We start from the raw sequence: 19,222 nt of genomic DNA on the forward strand, positions 1-19,222 counted from the left end.
GTTCTGTGGTAGAGGCATGGCCAGCATTTCAAAAGAGCACAGAAAAAAGTGCAGTTCACTCTGTCCAGGCAAGTTCAGGCTTCACACACATTTGTGATTCAGTAAATACTTGTGAACTATTAGAATAGTCTTTGGGGGGGATACTTGAACTCTGTTTTAAAGGATGAATAGTAGTTAACAGAGAGAGGATGATGTCTTTCAGGTAGAATGAACAGCATGTGCAAAGCCAGGCTCAGTGGAAAGCACAGCATATTTGGGACATGGCAGTTTAGTGTAGCCAATCTATAGGTTATAAGGGCAGGTGTGAATGATGTTGAGCAGGGATGGATTGGTCAGTTTGTAAAGGGTCTGAGAAGCCAAAAGGGGTTTGACATATATCCCGTAGGCTCTGGGAAGTGTTCTTTCTTTATTATATTGGGTTGGCCAAAAAGTTCGTTTCGGTTTTTCCGTCAGATGTTACAGGAAAACCCGAACGAACTTTTTGGCCAACCCAATATAAGTAAAAATTTCTGACAATAGATTTATGTTTCAGACACCCATTCTGGTGGCAATACAGAGGATGGGCTCCAGAGGTGGGAAAGTGAATAGTGTAGGGGGAGATTTCACAAAAGATGACCAGTTAAAAGGCTACTGTGATCCTGAAGAGGGACGATTCAAAGGCTGCTTAGGCGGTTGAGCAATAGAATTGGTGACTAATAAAATACAGTGTGGATGAGAGGGAGGGAGAAACTTTCAGATTTTAAGAGTAGGAAGGAGAGGGTTTTCCTTGTCATTGATCAAGATGGTGACTGTGTAGGAGAAACATGCTTGGGGACCAGTAATCATTTGGTCTTTTGTATGAATTTGGAGCACGTGAGAAACAACTGGATGAAGGTAAGCAAGAGAGTTGAAGATATGGATTGGGGATCAAGTGAGGTTTCCGTGGGAGGTAGCAATGTGGGAACTGAGGCTGTGGAGCTCTTTAGATCCCCCCACCCCACCCTGAGAGGGAGAGGGGCCAGGGCAGAGATGGATGCTGATGCTTCCCAAAGCAGAAGAGAAAGATCCAGGGAAGGACACGGAGAAGGAGCTGCCAGGAAGGAAGAAGCACAAATCAAAGAGAATGATATGAGAGCATTCCTGTGGGGAGCTGTCCACAAGAAGAACTTCACCTCACATCTTTTTATAAAGAGATTGTTCCTAGAGAGAGATGAAAATGCCATTGGTCCTGTATGCCTTCGACTGTGAAACATCCAGGATTGTGTGGGATTTTGTACGACTGGAGTTAGGCCCCTCCAAGGTCCCTAAGCAAGTGATGCACCCTGAGACCCCTCTTCCCTGGGACACAGGGTCACACCAGCCACAACACTCATAGGCTCATCCCCTTCTCTCAACTGGGTGATTGTCTGACCTCAGTCTGGTCTCTGAGACTTACTTCCCCTGGCTGGTTAGGATAAGGCCATCTTGCCTCCCAGAAGGAAACTGAGGCATCTGGCAAAGCCTCTTTAGGCTGCATGGGGATGCCTCCCCACTTTGGAGGGCTTTTCAGGCTTCTGACTGCCGCTTGCTAGTTCTCTGCAGGTTGGCACTCTCTCTTTCCTGCATCACATTCCTGAGCGTTAACTCCAATCTCTAGTTCCAAATAAGAATCAGAGCTGAGCTAATGGGAGACAACCCCTCCACTTCTATTCAATCCAGTGTCTATTCTTTCCTCCGGGTCAGGCATCATTTGAAACAATGAGGTAGCCACAGAGTTCGCCCCCCGACCCCCGGAATGTCTGGGCAAACATATAATAAGAAGTTATCAGAGAAAAGAATGTAGCAGACAGACATACTCATATGTTACCGTGGACATGATCTAAGTTCCTTTCATGGTAATCTGGAGGTGCTGGGGATGAGAGACTGACACGGAACAGGTCACTGCAGGCGAGATAGTCAGGGTAGACTTCTTGGAGGAGGCAGGTGTTTCAGACAAGTCAAAAACTATATATATCGTATTTGGATTGACAGAAGAAGTTTTGTTCTGGATATAAAGACCTTCCAGAGACACACAGGAAAGAACAGGCCTACTCTTTACACAGGAGAACTCAGAGTTTTGTTTTCTTAAGGAATTTGCCTTCAGACGGAAGCTTACGTTTAGTTTTTATCCAAAAACAATATAATCCTTTTCCTAAACACTCAGGAATAGAAAAATTCTTTCACTACTTCAACATCTTAACAGAACTTTTAGTGCTTTGTTTTATTTTTTATGTTTATTTTTTATTGAGTTGTAACCAAAGAAATGTGAGGTAATAGATCAGAATACAGCTGTCATTAAGTGTTCTTCCACGTTGCCGCACTGTAGTAATTATCATCTTAATGGTAGTATAACCATTATTTACTTAACTTTTTTGAATACTTGAGTCTTCCCCATTTATCTGACATAAATAATGTTCTGAGTGTTTCTTCCTCCATATGGCTTTTCCTATATTTTGGATCATTTCTTTAGGACAAACACTCCAAGTTACAGTTACTGAATGAAGGGTCTGAATATTTTTATGACCTTCCAGTAAGTCTTTTGAAAACGAAATTGGCAATATGTATCAATTGTTAGTGCTGCCAGCAACAGTTGAGGAAACCTCTTAATTGAAGCCTCACCAGTATTAGTTACTGTAAGGTAACAAAAAATCCTGCTTTAGTAAGTGAAAACAAGAGCTGCTTTGCTCTTTTTTTTTAAATTTGCGTTTTCTCATGTTTGTTTATAACTTCTTATTCTTCACTTGCAGCCAGTCTGTTCATGTTTTAGCCAGAAGCTCTAGTCCTCTTAGTGTAGAAAAATGGAAAATATGGGAGGAGCTTTTGCCAATACTGCCAGCAAACAGTAGTTTGAAAATCATTTGTAGTAGTATTTTAGTTTCAGTACAAAGGTATATAAGAGCAGAGGAGGAAGTAAAACTAATAATTCTCTACCTAGCAGTTCGAGGGGAAAACAGGAAAGGAGCCTGGATATATATTGGAAACTGTGCCTTAAATGCTGCATTTAAAAAAATTTATAGTCCATATCCTTGTTATTGACTTGGGGAAGGCTGGCTCCTCCAGGACCCCATTCTTTGGTCTAAACATCTTTGCAGGTAACCAGCATCCCAGAAGAGCAGATCCTAGTTGCTGTGTTCCCTGGCCTCCCCACTTCCGCAGAGCTCTTCATCCTTCCCCCCAAGAACTTGACAGAGAGGAGGAAAGGCAATGAAGGGGACCTGGAACAAGTAAGTGAAAGAAAACTAACTTGGTAGGAGACTTGCCTCCACCTCATAATCTAAGGGGACACAAGGTATTTCTAGCCCAAAAGTGAGATGAGCCCTTTCCTATGGGTCCATCAGACTGTCACTCTTTGTCCAGCACACAGGGCTTTGGAGAGCCATCATCCTTACCCAGAATAAACACAAATGCATAAACACTGGAGCATTCAGCTACACAGGAAAGAAGAGTACCCCCGAAGTCATTCATTCCAACAGTTGCCATTCCTGCAACTTGCTCATGTCTCCCACCCAGTGACTTGTTCTGGAGAAAAGAGATGGGGGAGGTGAAGAGAGGAATTTGAGTTTCCCTATCTATTTCTGGGAAAATGTGCTTCCTGTCTTTAAAGATCCTAGTCAATAGAAGTTCTGCTTCTAGGAAGAAAATGAACTGGTTTTAAACATGTGTCTTTGGAAAGAGATGGATTGCCTCATCTTGCTTTGACTAAGGAAGCAGCATTCCCAAAAGGGATCGTGATTTACTGTCCTTCTCAAATGGCATATAGTTCTTGTGATCTGCATACTAGCCTAGAAATGAAGTCAGTGGTGGTCCCATGGTTCTCCTTCTCTTCCTGCTCTTGCTGGGGTCTTAATTGGCCGTGCTTTGCTTTACCCTTCCATGCTCCTGTGATGCTAAGTTAGAAGTAGAAATAAGTGAGAAGGAGGCTGCTAAAAATCAGTGTGAATCAAACACATTTGCTCCCATACGAGTTAATCATTGTACAGATGTCTTCCGCATCCCTCTGCTACTCACCTGGCTGTCACCCCATCCCCACATCCATCCACAGTCCTCTGCGAGCTGCACAGATGCCATCATGGTCAGTTTCTCTGGAAAATGAAGTGGATCCTTTCATTGCAGGGCTGCATATTGAAATTGGCCAGATATAAATTCAGCTTCTCAATGCATACATCACTTTTACAAGACCCCTTTACTCTGAAATAGCAAGTGACATGTGTGAACTATATTTGGAAGCTACAATATCCATCCATTTAGATAAATAGGTAATTACGGTGATGAATAGCAGCTGTGATATTAAGGCGCGTACAGCGAGATAAGAGTTAGGGACAACAGCCTCAGTCTGCCTCAGCTTTCATGTGGGAATTACACAGTGATGAAATCGATGTTACGTGTTCTGAGACTTGCTGGGGAAAGGTAAAGAGGAAGAATTATCCCTAAAAAGGAGGCAGCTTCTCCTTTAATGTTTGCCTCCCATTGTCTCTAAAAGAGAAACAGCAGAGGAGTGGGCTGGGGTGCATGCGCCTGCTTTAATCCTGGCAGGGGCTTCTCTACCCTGTGCATATTGCTTGTTCAGATTAAAGAACTAACGGTTGGTCAGTTGACTTTCTTTCATTGGGACCCACAACAGGTCTCTCTATGGAAAGTTATACAGGCTTAAAAGGCACGGAACTGGGAGTTGAATGGAACCTCTATGTCTGTTGTCAACTCGAATTCACTAGGTGACTGTGGACACGCCTCTCTCTGTTTCACTCTCCTCTCCAGTATAAGCAAATAATACCAGCTGTGTGCTTGGCTTCACAGGGCTCTAGGGGCTGGGAGAACCAAATGGATAAAAATGTTCCAAAATCCTGTCCTCTGAGTGAACATGGTCATTTTTTGCCTATTGACCCTGGTTTCTTATTCCATGAGGGAGCACCGTCACATGACATTTCTTCCCATGCAGCCTCTCTCTCTCTTTCTCTCTCTCTCTTTTTTTCCTCCCCAGATTGTAGAGATGCTGTTTAATGCTCTAAACCAAAATTTGGTCCAGTTTGAGCTGAAGCCAGGGATTCAAGTCATTGTGTATGTCACACAGCTGACTTTAGGTGAGTGCCTGTTGGGATTCGTGGGGTGGGGGTGGGGGGATGAGTATGGTGCTCTGATATCCTGGAGAGAAAAGGGAGGAGATAGTTACCAAACACTTTTCCATAAATGCCTGTAAATGGCTTTGTGTGGTAATGGCAAAGATCAATCACATCTTTCTGGAGGCTTCCTGTTAAGGTGGCAAGAAGACTTCCTTAGAAGCGGCTTTGCTATTGAATTCCTGGATGATCTTGGGGAAAAACCTACAGTTTCTTTGGGCTTTGGACTTTATTATGTTTTTTATCTATAACAGTTGGGGTTATATGAGGTAGTCCTCAGGCTTTCTTAATTTCTATGATTCTCTGATTCAGTGAATCTTGGTTGGAAGACTAGATCAAATAACCTTAAAACTGTCTTTGATTTATAATGTGTAACTCTTAAATAGAAAAAGTGACCAGCTCTAGGTGGTTGATTTGTGAAAGGAATAAAAAAAGGCATGTCCCATTGGGCATCCACCTCTGGCTCTCTGGAAAAGCCTATGTGCTAAACGTTTCTAATTAATAAAAACTTTTCAGATGAGGAGATTCCAAATGTACCCATCCAGCAGTGTTTTACCACAACCGTATAGAGGAAGAGATTGAAACACTCCATCAGTGTTTAATCCAGAGTTCCCCATGGGCCACCTATAATCATGTTGACAGGCAATTGGGCTGTCTAAGAGAAAGAACATTCAAGCCCTATTCCTACTCCCCTTAGCTGCGTACAGTTTACACAAGGAGCAGCAAGTTTCCCCGGGCAGAGCAGATCCCTAAGAAGCTGTAGATCAGGGGTACCATTCTCATCATTGAAGCCAAGCTCCCTCTGCCCAGATAGCATGCAGGACAATTGGAGGCTGGATATAAGGATGGAGACCAGCTGGCTTCCTTTCTCCAATGGATACTCCCTCCAGCTAATAGCTTCCAAGTGAGCAAGTCTGTTCTTTCTTCCTAGCTCCACTGGTGGACTCCAGTGCTGGGCACAGCAGCTCGGCCATGCTTATGCTCTTGTCAGTGGTGTTTGTCGGCCTGGCTGTGTTCTTGATCTACAAATTTAAAAGGTATGTACTACCATCACTCACTTTTAATTGTGGGGCTAAATGCATGGGAGCTGATTCCTCCTGTAACCGACATTCCTAAACTCATCCTAAATAGGTGATGTTAACTGTCCCTGAAGCTCTGCTTGGCATTGGTGGAGAACGGGAATGGTTTAGGGTCAGGGAATAAAGGAGCTTAAGAATCTGAACTCTCTCCAGTTTATAATTATGTTGAGTTAGGAAAATGAGGGGTAGCCTATGAAATCAGTTAATTCTCTTCAAGAGAAGTTTGAGGGGTTTTCAAACCTCACCTAAGTTTCTAAAGTAAGGTCTCAAATATTTAAGAGATCTTTTTCTACAGTTTACTACCCATTCAGGGTGGTTAAGTGGAGAAAATGCAGCTGAAATCTGGTTATGCATATATGCACACACACATATTTTCTTATCTTGTATTACTGATATCCAACATCTCTGTTTAAATTTGCATGCCAAAATATACAATTTTATACTCCTCCCTATTTTTCCTGTTTCTAGAGGGAAATTGATCAGGAAAACCAAACCCCACATGTATTCAAAAGTTACTTTTGAAGGCCAGAGGCAGGGTGATGTAATAGGATACTTATTAAAAACAAGAAATTGAAATCAATAACTCTGTACCATTATTTGAATAATGTAATACATCTACCAAGAGATATGCTGGTTAAGAGTATGAACTCGAAAATCAGACCCAATTTTAACTTTCAACACTTGCAACCTTAGGCAATTGAATTTGCCTCTCTAAGCCCTCATTTCCTAATGTGTAAAATGGAAAAACAATAATACTTTGTAGGTTTGCTATATGTTTTCAAGGTAATAATATCTATATCTAGTACATAATAAAAAATCACAAAAGCTAAGCTGCTATAAATAACATGCCTCCCAAAGGCTTCTCCTGTATTACAAATTGGCACATAGTAGGGCTCAGATGTATCAGTGGCATAGAAATGTGCTTCATAGGAAGCCTGGGTAAAGTAAAAATATCATTAATTATTGTCAGATGAGTTTTGAAAGTATAACTTGGTCCTGGGAGTTTTTCTAGACGCTGAAGGTAATGCTTTTAGATTTTGGAAGGTATCAGTGGTAAAGGTGCTTCACTCTACCTCCCCCACCCCCAGCCCCCATCAGCTCTCCTCTAGTGGATTTCTCAGGCTTAAAAACACCAGTTTTACTCAATAGACATCTCAGCATTAGCCAGAACAGCAGGAATTCTTAAACACTCTCCACTAGAAGGACAGAGTGGGGTTTACCTTTCTATTCAATTTATAGACCAGTTATGTGAGTTCACATCCTCTTGGATCAAGATGGGTCAACCCACCTGCCATGTTCCCTTTGAAGAAGGGGAAAAGCCTTCATATCCAATGAGCAAGCAAAGATTCAGTATAGAAACAGTCTGGTCCAAGCAACACCCATTTATGGGTATACTTCAGTTACACACAAAGCACACTTTTGTTCATTCAAGGATTTGGTTGTGGGGAAGCCTGGTGGTTGCTGGGACTTGAAGATCAATGAACCCAAATGTATCACGTTCTGGCTCCTAGACCTGCATGCTCACTGAGGGCCAGGGCCAATAGAAGTCCTGCAAAGAGGTATTTGTGTCAGGTGTCTCCAAATTAAGTCAGATCTGCCCTGTGACTTAGAAAGTTTTCTGCTCTCTTGTAAATGTTGCTAAACTCCATAGATAGTCAACTTACTAATGTCATCATCTCTTAATGTGCAGACTTTAATACTTGAATCTGTGCCAGTTAATGGCATCTCTGAATTATTCTACCTCTATTGTCCCCAAATATCAGCCAACCCTTTCTATGTCCCTAACAGGGAATCAGGATACAGGAAACAAATACTAGTCAAACTGGATAAACGGTTTGAGTCAAGAGTAACCAATCAGGCTTCCCTGGTGGTGCAGTGGTTGAGAGTCTGCCTGCCGATGCAGGGGACACAGGTTCACGCCCCAGTCCGGGAAGATCCCACATGCCGCGGAGCAGCTAGGCCCGTGAGCCATGGCCGCTGAGCCTGTGCATCTGGAGCCTGTGCTCCGCAATGGGAGAGGCCACAACAGCGGGAGGCCCGTGTACCGCAAAAAAAGAAAAAAGAAAAAGAAAAAGAGTAACCAATCATCAGTTACCTCTTCTCTTCCAGTCACCTTTTCTGGACGTTTTCCTCCCGGTGCCCAAGCCCTTTGGCTGAGGTCCTTTTGGATCTCCCTTTGTTTCTTTGGTCTCCTTTCCCTCCTCACCACCTGGAACTCCAGTGATCGCTGTATGGAGGGTGCATAGCTTGCTGACAAGTAAAGGTCAGGTTCTTATCCATGATTCCTAGAGTCTCCTCTGCTTCTTTCATTTCTGTCCAATAGAACTTTCTGCAAAGATGAAAACACTCCATAATCTATACTGTCCAATACAGTAGCCACTGGTATGGTGGAAAAACTGAATTTTTAATTTTATTTAACTTCAATTAATTCAAATTTAAATAGCTACAGCTGACTAGTAAACACTTTGATGGCACAGGCTAGGGAAAGGGTAATTCTGTTTCTGTTTCCAGATCACTGGCTGTGCTGTTTTCAAACCCCAAAACTTTCTCTCTACCATCTCCAGCATTAATTCATTAAGCCATTAATTTATTCAGTGAACATTTATTGAGCACCTGCTGTGTGCCAGGCACTGAAAACAATCTCAGTGTCCCAAGTAGTCACTTAATAGAGGAAGAATAGAATTATTTAAAGGAATCTTGGGGATCATGGTAACTCTATTCTCCTTCCTCTGTTAAGTGACCACATTTGATCTTATTCTTGGATAGTGACTGCTATCTTGTGATGTCTTAGGCAATATAATTAAAAATCATTTTGAGATGGCTTTTATTTTCTGAAAACTCTTCCTAACAAGACCTTCTTTCTGTACTATAGATTTGTTTTTTCTTATTATCCAAGAAAACTTTTGAAATTTTATATTTCTTCCAGTCTTTTTTCAGTAAGGCTTTCATCACAGTGCGAAGCCTACTTTGCTTTCTCTAAATTCCTCCCACGGACTTCTAATACTTAATCATAGTTTGAACAAACAAATAAAAACTGAAATTTATATAGGTGACTTGGATTGATCCATCTTACTCCTCTTATTAAAATTTACATGAGGGCTTCCCTGGTGGCGCAGTGGTTGAGAGTCCGCCTGCCGATACAGGGGACGCGGGTTCGTGCCCCTGTCTGGGAAGATCCCACATGCCGCGGAGCGGCTGGGCCCGTGAGCCATGGCCGCTGAGTCTGTGCATCCGGAGCCTGTGCTCCACAACGGGAGAGGCCACAGCAGTGAGAGGCCCGCGTACCGCAAAAAAAAAAAACAAATTTACATGAATGTATAGCCCAAGACATGCCTCTAAATCTCATTTCCCACCTTTCTTATCTGCAAAAGCGGGGTTTAGTCTTGACTTTTTGTCTCAACGGTCCTACAAGTGGATGCGTTAAGAAATAAAAAGCAATTTGAAAAAAATTTTAAATGCTGCAAGTTGTGACATAAAATTCATTCCCTTCCAACCATCTATTAAAAATATTGAAAAAATATGCCTGTTTTCAGAGATTAAAATAAAGTGAACAGTCTTTATAAGGGCAAATTTATCCAAATCCTCACAGGTATCAATCATTAAAAAAGCAGGAAAGGGGAGGCAGTGACCTCTGGCTACAGCTCTGAAGTACCCAGACTTGTGTGATCAGGAATGGTTTGACTGCCCCCAGCACCTAATAAATATTACAGTTGATCCCAATGTTCATGAGTAATATGTACTTTTATGACTAGAAGAAATCTAAGTCGTTTGGCTGCCTTTCTGTTTAGATAAGAAGAAAGTAAGGGCCAGCATGAAATTTTAATTACACACATTTAGAGAGCCTGCAGTTTGCTGCCTCACATAGAATCTCTTCACTTAAGGTTCTTGTAAATTATAGTAAGCTGGTTTAGACCAGTAGGAGTCAGGAGGATACCTCCCTTAATGTATGGAAAGCAACCATTAAAAACATGAAAACTGGACATAAATGAAAAGTAGAAACTGTCCATGTTTTAAACATATTTTGGGATCTTTCCTTCCAAATTAGCTATGGAAGACCTTATTAAATGCCTCACATTCTACCTCATTGTGGGGTTAGAGTAGGGAAGGGAATGTAGATGCTTGAAAATACCACTGGTTGGCACTAGGGCAACAGAGTGATTCCGCACAGAATGTTCTGGTTTGGGGTAGGTGTCAGATGTCTCAGGTTTTAATAACATCTCTGCCAGTAATCAGCTTCATGAAATGTCTGGACTTCAGACCAATTTCCCCCTCATTTAATGAGGTAAGAGAGGGCTCTTCTACCTGTAAAATTCTAAGATAAAAGTGTGGTCTTTTTGTTTGAGAACATAATATATGAAAATAAAAAGAGCATAGGCTTTGAGGTCATTTATTCATTTATTTGACAAATACTGAACGTAAACCACATGCCAAGCACTGTGCTAAGTTAAGTGTAGAGCAGTGAAAATGGAAAATGTAGACCTTGCAGACGTGGGGCTTTTTGTGGGAGAGAAAGACAGACAGAAAACAAGTCCACACACATAGCCTATTCCATCACCCTAAACCAACACCCTATTCGTTTCTTTCAGAGACACCATCCCATAATTACATATTTATGATGGGAGAGAGTGGGTGGTCAGGAGAGGCCTCTCAGAAGTGACATGTAAGCCAAATTCTGAAGGACAAGAAAGACACCGTCACGAGAAGAGTAGAAGGAGGTATATTACAGAGGGAACAGTTGATTCAAACCTCGTCCCCAAGGTGGGGACGAGTCTGATGTATCAGAATCTTGAAACTCAAAAGTTTGGGTTTCAGACCAGCAGCATCAGTACCACCTGGGTACTAGGCAGAAATGCAGAATTTCAACCCATCCAGTTCAGGCCTATAGAGTAACAAATGCATTTTAACAAGAACCTGGTGAGGCATAAGCATATTGAAGTTTGAGAAGCGCAGGATTAGAAGAAGTCAAAGGAGACTACAGAAGCTGGAACACAGTGGGTCAGGAGATGATGGAGATGGGTCAGGAGATGAATACTCCAAGCAGGTTTCAGTTTGAACCTACCTGCTCCTCCAACCTCAACTCTGTCTGCCTTGTTTCCAAACCTCCTACCTTTGTGTCTTTGAAGGAAGTTATTTAGCTTCTCTTAATCCTTGCCTTAATCCTCTCCACACTCCTAAAAGAAAGCTATTGTTATTCCTATTGAACAGATGAGGAAACTGACTATGGAAGTATTTAAGACACTTGGCCCATGGATGGTGTTCTAAAAATGGTAGCAATGGCTATAAGTCTTTTATTTCTTGGCTATTCATAAAGAAAACCAATGTGCATTGACGAAACTGATACAAACTTAGAAAAAGCTGTCTTTTCACTATGATACAACCTTATGAGTCTCAAAGTCCAGCTCCTTTGTAAACGTAATAACTGGTAAATGTTTTAAGGGTTTTAGTGCACACTTGGTCGATAGCATTGCCCTTCTGTTTACACCTGCTGGTTTTGTGCCTCAGAAGAAGGTGCATGCCTCTGAGAGTTCTGTGGGTTACATCTCCCCTGGGCACCCGGGCCCCTCCTTGTGTTCATTGGCCTCATGGGGACAGTATCTGGGTGGCCAGCCCCTTTCCCTGACATTGGTCCTGTAAATAGCTTCTTCCTCCACCGTATCACCCAGGATTTCCCAGTTGCCCCAGTCGGACATGCCCCGTGATCGTAATCTGATTTTGCTCTGCCCCGTGTAGGAAAATCCCCTGGATTAACATCTATGCTCAAGTCCAACACGACAAGGAACAGGAGATGATTGGGTCAGTGAGCCAAAGTGAAAACGCCCCCAAAATCACACTCAGTGACTTCACCGAGCCCGAGGAACTGCTGGACAAAGAGCTGGACACCCGGGTCATAGGTATGTGCACTGGTGTCACCAGGCTCCTGAGTTCTCTGTCCTCCAGACCCTGAGTCAGCCAGCCCATGTGGCCTGTCCTTCAGGTAGGACTAGTCTGGAGGGTGGGGAAGAAAACAGTTGGCTATGGCGACATAATCATGTTTTAAAGTGTCCGCCACCTCTGACCACATGAAATTGGTGGAACTTTTTTCTCTTAGAAGTAGATCAAGATCAAAAGTGCTGGAGTCTGAGTGGGAGAGGGATGAGGCCAACTATTACTGTTGGACTTTATTTTTTCTATAAAGCAAAAGCATTATATGTCCCAATAATCACGTGAATAGGCACTCTGCCATCAGATAGCCCTGGATTCATTTTTTTGCTCTACCAATCTTCTAGCTCTGGTACCTCTCTGTGTCTCATATTCCTCATCTGTGAAATGGGAATAATAGTATCTGCCTTCTAAAATTGTTGTGATCATGAAATGATATATATCATTAGCACAGTGTCTGCCACGTAATACGTGTTCAATACCTGTTGGCTATCAGTATTGTGATCAGCAGAGTATAAGATGGCAAGGTATTGCTCCTACCTTGTGTGCTGGGGTGGGAGATGGCAAACGTTAAACATAGGTAAGATAAGCCAATGAACTGATAGGATAGACTACCCAGGTGCCCTATTTCATAAGCACACATTAAGGTGGCTTGGTATTTAGCAATAAATAAAGCACAGACCCACGCCCTGGTGACAGGTACATCCTTACCTCCCTCTGTCTTCTCTCCCCTGCAGGAGGCATTGCCACCATTGCAAACAGCGAAAGCACAAAGGAGATCCCCAACTGCACTAGTGTTTAATACCAACAAGCCACGTGGTCAACCATCTTTCTGACTTTTTATTTTTGATGGTTCCTATTACTCTTATTATGGAACAATGAAAATGTCTTTTTTACCTTTTGTTTACCAAGGGCCCCTTCATATATAGCAGGCAGATGCTTAGTTCTGGGAGGCGAAGGCATTCATAACTGATTAAAATGAGACACAAAGAATAAATGGCTGTATTTGTGCTAAGGGCAAAGGATGCATCTTCCCATGGCTTTCTTGCTTCATTCTGCCATTGATGGTGCAAGGAATCTTGTTTTCCTTGCAGTCTTTCTTTCTTTTTATTTTTTAAGTTGGGTTGGCTTTCCACTAACCTCCCATCCTCCCCCACGCCACAAGCCCAAATCACCAGTACCCACCTCCTCCCTCCCAGCACGCACCTAAAACGTAAACCATTTCCCAGTTAGGTCTGCAGGAGGAAGGTTGGTGGGGAGTGAGCGTAGCTGCAGGAGGCGTGCACACCTATCGAAGAGGCCCTGCCCCGTGCATGTCCATTGCAAGCTGCAGATGGCTTATTGTATATAGTTACAATGTAAGTAGCTCTTTATTTCCTGAGAAATAATTTAATGTTTAGTAAAAAAGAAAACAGAAAAAAGAAAGATGCGTCTGTTGGCTTATGCACCCACCTTCAGAGCTGACCCACCCCCAGGCCTGCTTGACGCTGGTTTCTGGATGCTCTCCAGTTGTCTGTCACACTTATCTCTTGCATCTCTGTGTCCCTGCCATCGCTGGTTTCTATTTCTGTATATAAAGGGGGGAGGGGGGAGGGCTTCTTTGAAACACCTAGCAAAGGAAGGACGAGAGTGACATCATAGAACCTGGGGTTGTTTTTTTTTGTCCCATCCGTGATGTGAAAGAAGTTGCCAGATGAAGCCCACTACAGACTTCAAACTGAAACCCAGATGGGGAAACAAGGCTTCCCCTCCAAAAGGATGAGGTTGAGGATAGCTATCAGCCTGAGGTTTTCTCCAAAAAACCCAGGCAGTGGATCTAAAAAGATGACATTCTGTTTTCTGGTTGGATTCCTTGGAATTGAATAATGCTTATGGGGAATTCTCTGGCTATTCTTACCCCAGAAAAATCCCTTGGGCACTAGGTCAAGCCCAGTGAGTGCCTCAGCCTGGGAGAAGTTAGAGGTGGGAGGGAGCTGGCCTTCGTAGAATCCTGTGACCGTGCAAACCCTGCAGACCCCAGAGGGGTGTAGCCTTTAATGATCTTAGTCAAAGTTGATTCTCGCAAAGCTGTGCCGCTTGCTTGTCAGACGTACACAAGTACACAACTTCCTTAAAGTCAAATGTCTACCTTCAGTTCCCTGAAGGCAGTTCTTGCATCTGGGGCGAGTGACTTTCAAAGCCAGTGTTCTCTTTTCCTGCACCCCAGCCCCTTCACACGGTTCATGTGTCAGTTTTTTTTAGGAGGGTCATTTTAAGCCATGCTGTAAGCATTGTTTTCTTTTCAGGATCAGCCTGAGCGTACTTGTTTTATAAAAATGATATACTGTATATATATATATGGAAGAAAAGGCTGAATTTTTTACCTGTTCATTTTTGTGGGATATTGTTCACATCCTTCTCTCTGAGACCCTGAGAGAATACGACCTTGAGAAATCGGACTGGCTACATCATAGATCAGAATTAGGAATATTTCTAAAGATCTTGCTTTTTCGTTTCAAGGGTTAAATGGGGCAGACAATTGCAATACTTGTACTAAACACTGGAATACAAATGCATGAGTCATATCTATATATACAGTATATGTACATATACTGTCCTTCCAAACCTCTTGGTTTTATCGTTCCATTTGAATATTTCTACTGTAAAAAAAAAAGACAGTGGTTTTGAAATTGTTGAAAATAAATGTATTTTTGTACATCAAAGCTATATACCTGGCTGAGAGTTCTCTCTTTGGGCAGTTGACTTGATCTGTTGTATTATTCGACTATTGCTGCAATAATGCTCCATGGGAGAAAAAAAAAAACGACTAGCTTATGACAACATATATTGATGTTTTGCTTGTGAGTCTTCAGGTTGGCTGTGATTTGGGTGAGCTCGGTTGGGACTGACCAGGTTCTCCTGGGCTAGTTTGGATGCAGGCTTCAGTTGTTTGAAGTCTGCTCCATGAGTTGTCATCATTCTGAGACCAGCAGCTACCCAGGGCATGTTATTTTCATGGTGGATTACAGAATTCCAAGTGAGGCCAGCACCATACTCTATCCTCCAAGGCCTTGGATCAAAATGGCCCCTCTATTTACTGTCACTGACGTTCCATTAACTAAAGAAAACCATATGGCCACGTTCAACATCAGTGAGCTAGGGAAATAGACTCCGGTGCAAAACATTACTAAATTACATGGCAAAAGGTGTGGATATATAATTCCAGTCTACGGAGGGTAAGAAGAATTGAGGACAATAGTTCAACCTCTTCTACCTACTCAGTTTCTGTGACCCCCATGGGGAACTTACATTAGATGGCCCGTTTGAATCAGTATCCAAGTTTCCCATCTCAAATGAGCAGAAGTCTTGGTAACCCCAAGGCCTTTGAGTCCAACACAAGCTCCCAGTGGGTGGTAGAGGTGGGACTCCAACTCAGTCTTAAAGATTTCAACAGGAGACATGAAAAGAGGAGAGGAAACCAACATGACATATATCCTTTTTTTAAACCTTTTTTATGCTGTTTGATGCATCAAACCAGCAACAAATCTCTTTCCTACACCAAGTAAGGAATTTGGAAGGAGGTGTAACTGGCTGTCTTGTACCTTAGCTAATAATGGAATGTGAACTAAGTGCCTAGAATGAGGGCTGCAAGTTAGAGTTTTAATTATTTATTGTTCAAAATATGTGATACATTTCCATGGATCCCAGAAACCCAAGAAACCAGAAGTTTTGGTCAATAATTTGCTCCCATATTTTGGATACTGACTGACTACTCTGGAATCATATTTTCTGAACTCAGTTGAAGATATAGGATTAAACAAAGGTGGTTTTCTTTCAATTTGTGAATGTGTTTAAAAATTGTATATTATTCTTGGTATAACTTTTCTTGTGTTATACTCACCTTTTAAAAAAATTTACATTCTGTAAGTACCTTCCTCAAATATTGAGAATGTCATGTGGTACCTCTAAAAGAAGCAGTGAGTTTTTGGGTCTAACTCCAGTGGTTTATAACATAAAGTGCCTAGACATCTTTAAGGGATTTTTAATGGTTTTGAACTTCCCCAATAATATGAAGTGTCTAACAGTCCTATCCCAAGTCAAAGGAGAATTAGTTTTTGCTTTCCATGAGATCTGAGTTCTCCTCATGTTAATTTTATGTCCCGGTTGATGAAATTGCTCCACCAGAGTAAAGAGGAAGAAAGTGAAATAAAGTCATAAACCAGTGTGAGTCAGTTGTTTCATTTGGCCAAAGTCATGCTATGAATATAGCCTCTGTATCCACCACCAGCATAGGCCTGTCAGATTTCTCGGTAGAAGGCAGGCAAAGGCACATGGCAGAGGGTGTGATTGGCTTTGTAGCTAGTTCTCTGAAGGGTCTCTCACCGGTGGTGAGGACACTCTGCATCAGAACTGTCTTCTCTAAGGCAATTCTAGACCAGAGAAGTAAGCTTGCAGAAGTATTCTGGGGCTAGAGTCCAGCTATCAGCATCATAAGCAGATTCTCTGAGGATTCTCATGTGCACTAAAGTTCAAGAATAACTGCTCTATCTGCCACTAAAATAGTTCAGGCAGAGTTACAGGTAAAAGTCACCTCCCCGGCTCCTGTTACCGTGATACAAGGCACGTTAATCTACAGAAGTGAGAACAGCTTCCAGATTTGCTCATTTCCTCCTGGGCAACAGCTGCAACTGTGGGAGAGTCACCCGATTGAGTTATCTAAAACAAATCACACTATGAGTCAAGGTGGTGATGGACTGTGCCTTGGAACAAACATTAAGCCAGGAATTAGGAGATCTCTGACTTTTAGCAAGTCATTCTAGACCACAGTTTCCTTACTTGTAAAAGGAAAATGCTTTATGGCCTGCCTTACCGGCTAGTTTTGATTTCCAGAGATGTGAAAAACATACTGCCAATTCCAAAATTATAGAGAGATGACTAGTACTTAAGAGAACTCTCTTCTTCTGTAGAGGGATAAACTGAGACGCAGAGAGGAAAGTGATTTCCCTACGGCTACACAGCAAGTTAGTGCAGAGCTGAAGATAGAATCCATGTCCTCTTTACTGTAGGGCAGTATTCTTTCTACCACGCGCCTCCCCAGCAAATGCAAAACTGATGGGACTGCCCATCATTGAGAGTCAGTCGAGAACCTGATGGATATGGCAATATGGCCCCCGTATTTACAATGTCCAGAACGCTTTAGAATCTAACTTCCCGAGTGGGCTCATCATTCAGTGGCTCACGACCCTCCACGTGCCATTGCCCTGCTGATGCACTGGTCTAGTTGCCCATGGCCTGATGCCTATGCTTCCCTCACTGGACTGAAAGAAGGCTGCTCAACAGACAGCTGCCAGACCCCAGCTTCACACACTGCGCTGCTCTCCTTTCAAAACATTTGGCCTTATTCAGAGGGAAGAAGGCCAGAGAGCAGACATAAGCAATGGGAATGCCTCATCCTGACTCACACCACAGATCCTGCTGAATTCTCTTGTCTGGTCCAGTGGTACTGCCAAAGGGGCCATGTAGTCCAACGATTATCTCCCAAAGTACTGCTGCATCTCGATGTCCCTTAAACTTAATTACTGCTAACTTTACAGTAGCAGAGTTAAATTGCTCTTTGTCTCTGTGTTTTCAGGCTGTATATCATTATGAGATACAGGTTCATTCAGAGAGGAACCAGTGGGACATTGTATATGAAAAACAAAAGAGAGCCTCTGCTAGTGTTCAATTTCTTTGGAGACTCAGATTCTCAATAAAACTTGAATGCACTGCTTTTTTAATTATCTGAGGCCCAGAGGGGTAAAATGACATCATCAGCGTCCAGTTTCCCTATCTATAAATTGAATATAATGACATCAACCTCACAGTGTTGGAACCAAGATCAAATACGATAACTTGGATAAACCCAAAATAACTAGACCTTGACAAATAATGAATTGAATCTGAGAAGCTCTGGTATTGTGCTAGATCCTTTTCCTCTGTCCTTCCCGGCCTCAAGTTATAAAAATGATCTTACCAGTCTTTTACCAAGGGCTGTACTGCTAGAGAAAGAATTCAGAATTACTTGACATTACGTCTCCCCCATATGGAAGAGATTTGGGGTTAAAATCCACTGTTTACACCTCGTTCCCAAAAGTCACTTCTTACTTTATTGCTTTTTGTTGTTGTTGTTAATATAACTGATCTAATTTTCCTTGGATCGTATGGAGGGGGCAAGAAATGGACACTTGTAATCAGGGCTACCAGAAACGCCTCATAAAATTAAAGACTGGAGGCTCTCAGGTCCTGAACCATGCTCAGCCTTGCTGGATGTGTCAATGCCCCGGAGAGAGCCATGCTACTGGACAGAAACAGTTTGGCCTTGCTTGTTTATGGTTTTGACTCCTTTATAACATAACTTGCTTCTTATATACACTCTCTTCTCATACAAAGTTTTTGTGATGTACATTTCCAGGTCCTGGGGTCCCTCAAAGCCTCTCTGAGGGTCACTGACTTGAGTTCCTTTATCTTCATACATTGAAAATCAGATAAAACAATGATTTGTAAAAATATACCTCTTATATAGATGGAGGTACCAAGGAGACGGTTTCTTGCCTTCAACTCTGGTCACAGCTCAAGGAGAGCTCTTTCAGAGAGTGAGCACAAGACACATTCTTTCCAAAATGTCAGCAAAGACCGAAGAAAATAGATCATGACAGGCACACATGCCATCTGTCATTATGGCTTAGTCTCTGGGGAATGGAGCTGTTTGCAGCCATTGGAAATTAACTAGATAAAGTGGGGCCTTCAGTGGTTTGCTCCTGAGAAAGTATGTGGTCTGCTGCCTGAAGAACAGAGACTTCTTCTGCTGAGATGTCTGTGCCGAAGCATCCCAGGTGCTAAAGGCTGCCGGGCCCCAGGGGTTTCTCCCCACGAAGAAGACCCTACTTCTCCTTCCTGGAGCCTGCCCCAGAAGCTTCTTCCTACAAGGCAGGCTCTTTTGTTGCTTATTCTCCCTTGCAAAGGGTTATCGCTGCCCATGTTCAGGAACTGGCTGCAGTTAAAAATGTGTCCAAGCATGGTAGAGGGGAAGAGAAAGGAGGCCATGCAGAAGCAACAGAGACGAAACAGAATTGCTTTTCTTGTCACTAATCTGTC

General features: G+C 42.6%; 1 protein-coding gene across 1 annotated transcript in view; it reads left to right on the plus strand.

Annotated features, from left to right (window-relative positions):
- Window positions 1-12,911, plus strand: part of SORCS3 (sortilin related VPS10 domain containing receptor 3) — a gene marked incomplete at both ends in the record, with an annotated part of 605,283 nt that extends 592,372 nt beyond the window's left edge. Inside the window, 5 exons of the mRNA XM_082611582.1 lie at window positions 3,090-3,221; window positions 4,976-5,075; window positions 6,043-6,148; window positions 11,921-12,081; window positions 12,847-12,911. Of these exons, the coding sequence (XP_082467708.1) occupies window positions 3,090-3,221; window positions 4,976-5,075; window positions 6,043-6,148; window positions 11,921-12,081; window positions 12,847-12,911 (564 nt within the window). The remainder of the gene's footprint in view (window positions 1-3,089; window positions 3,222-4,975; window positions 5,076-6,042; window positions 6,149-11,920; window positions 12,082-12,846) is intronic.
- Window positions 12,912-19,222: the final 6,311 nt, after the last annotated feature.

This window comes from Mesoplodon mirus (genome assembly GCF_964341445.2).
Source record: "Mesoplodon mirus genome assembly, chromosome: 2".
Lineage (NCBI taxonomy): Eukaryota > Metazoa > Chordata > Mammalia > Artiodactyla > Ziphiidae > Mesoplodon > Mesoplodon mirus.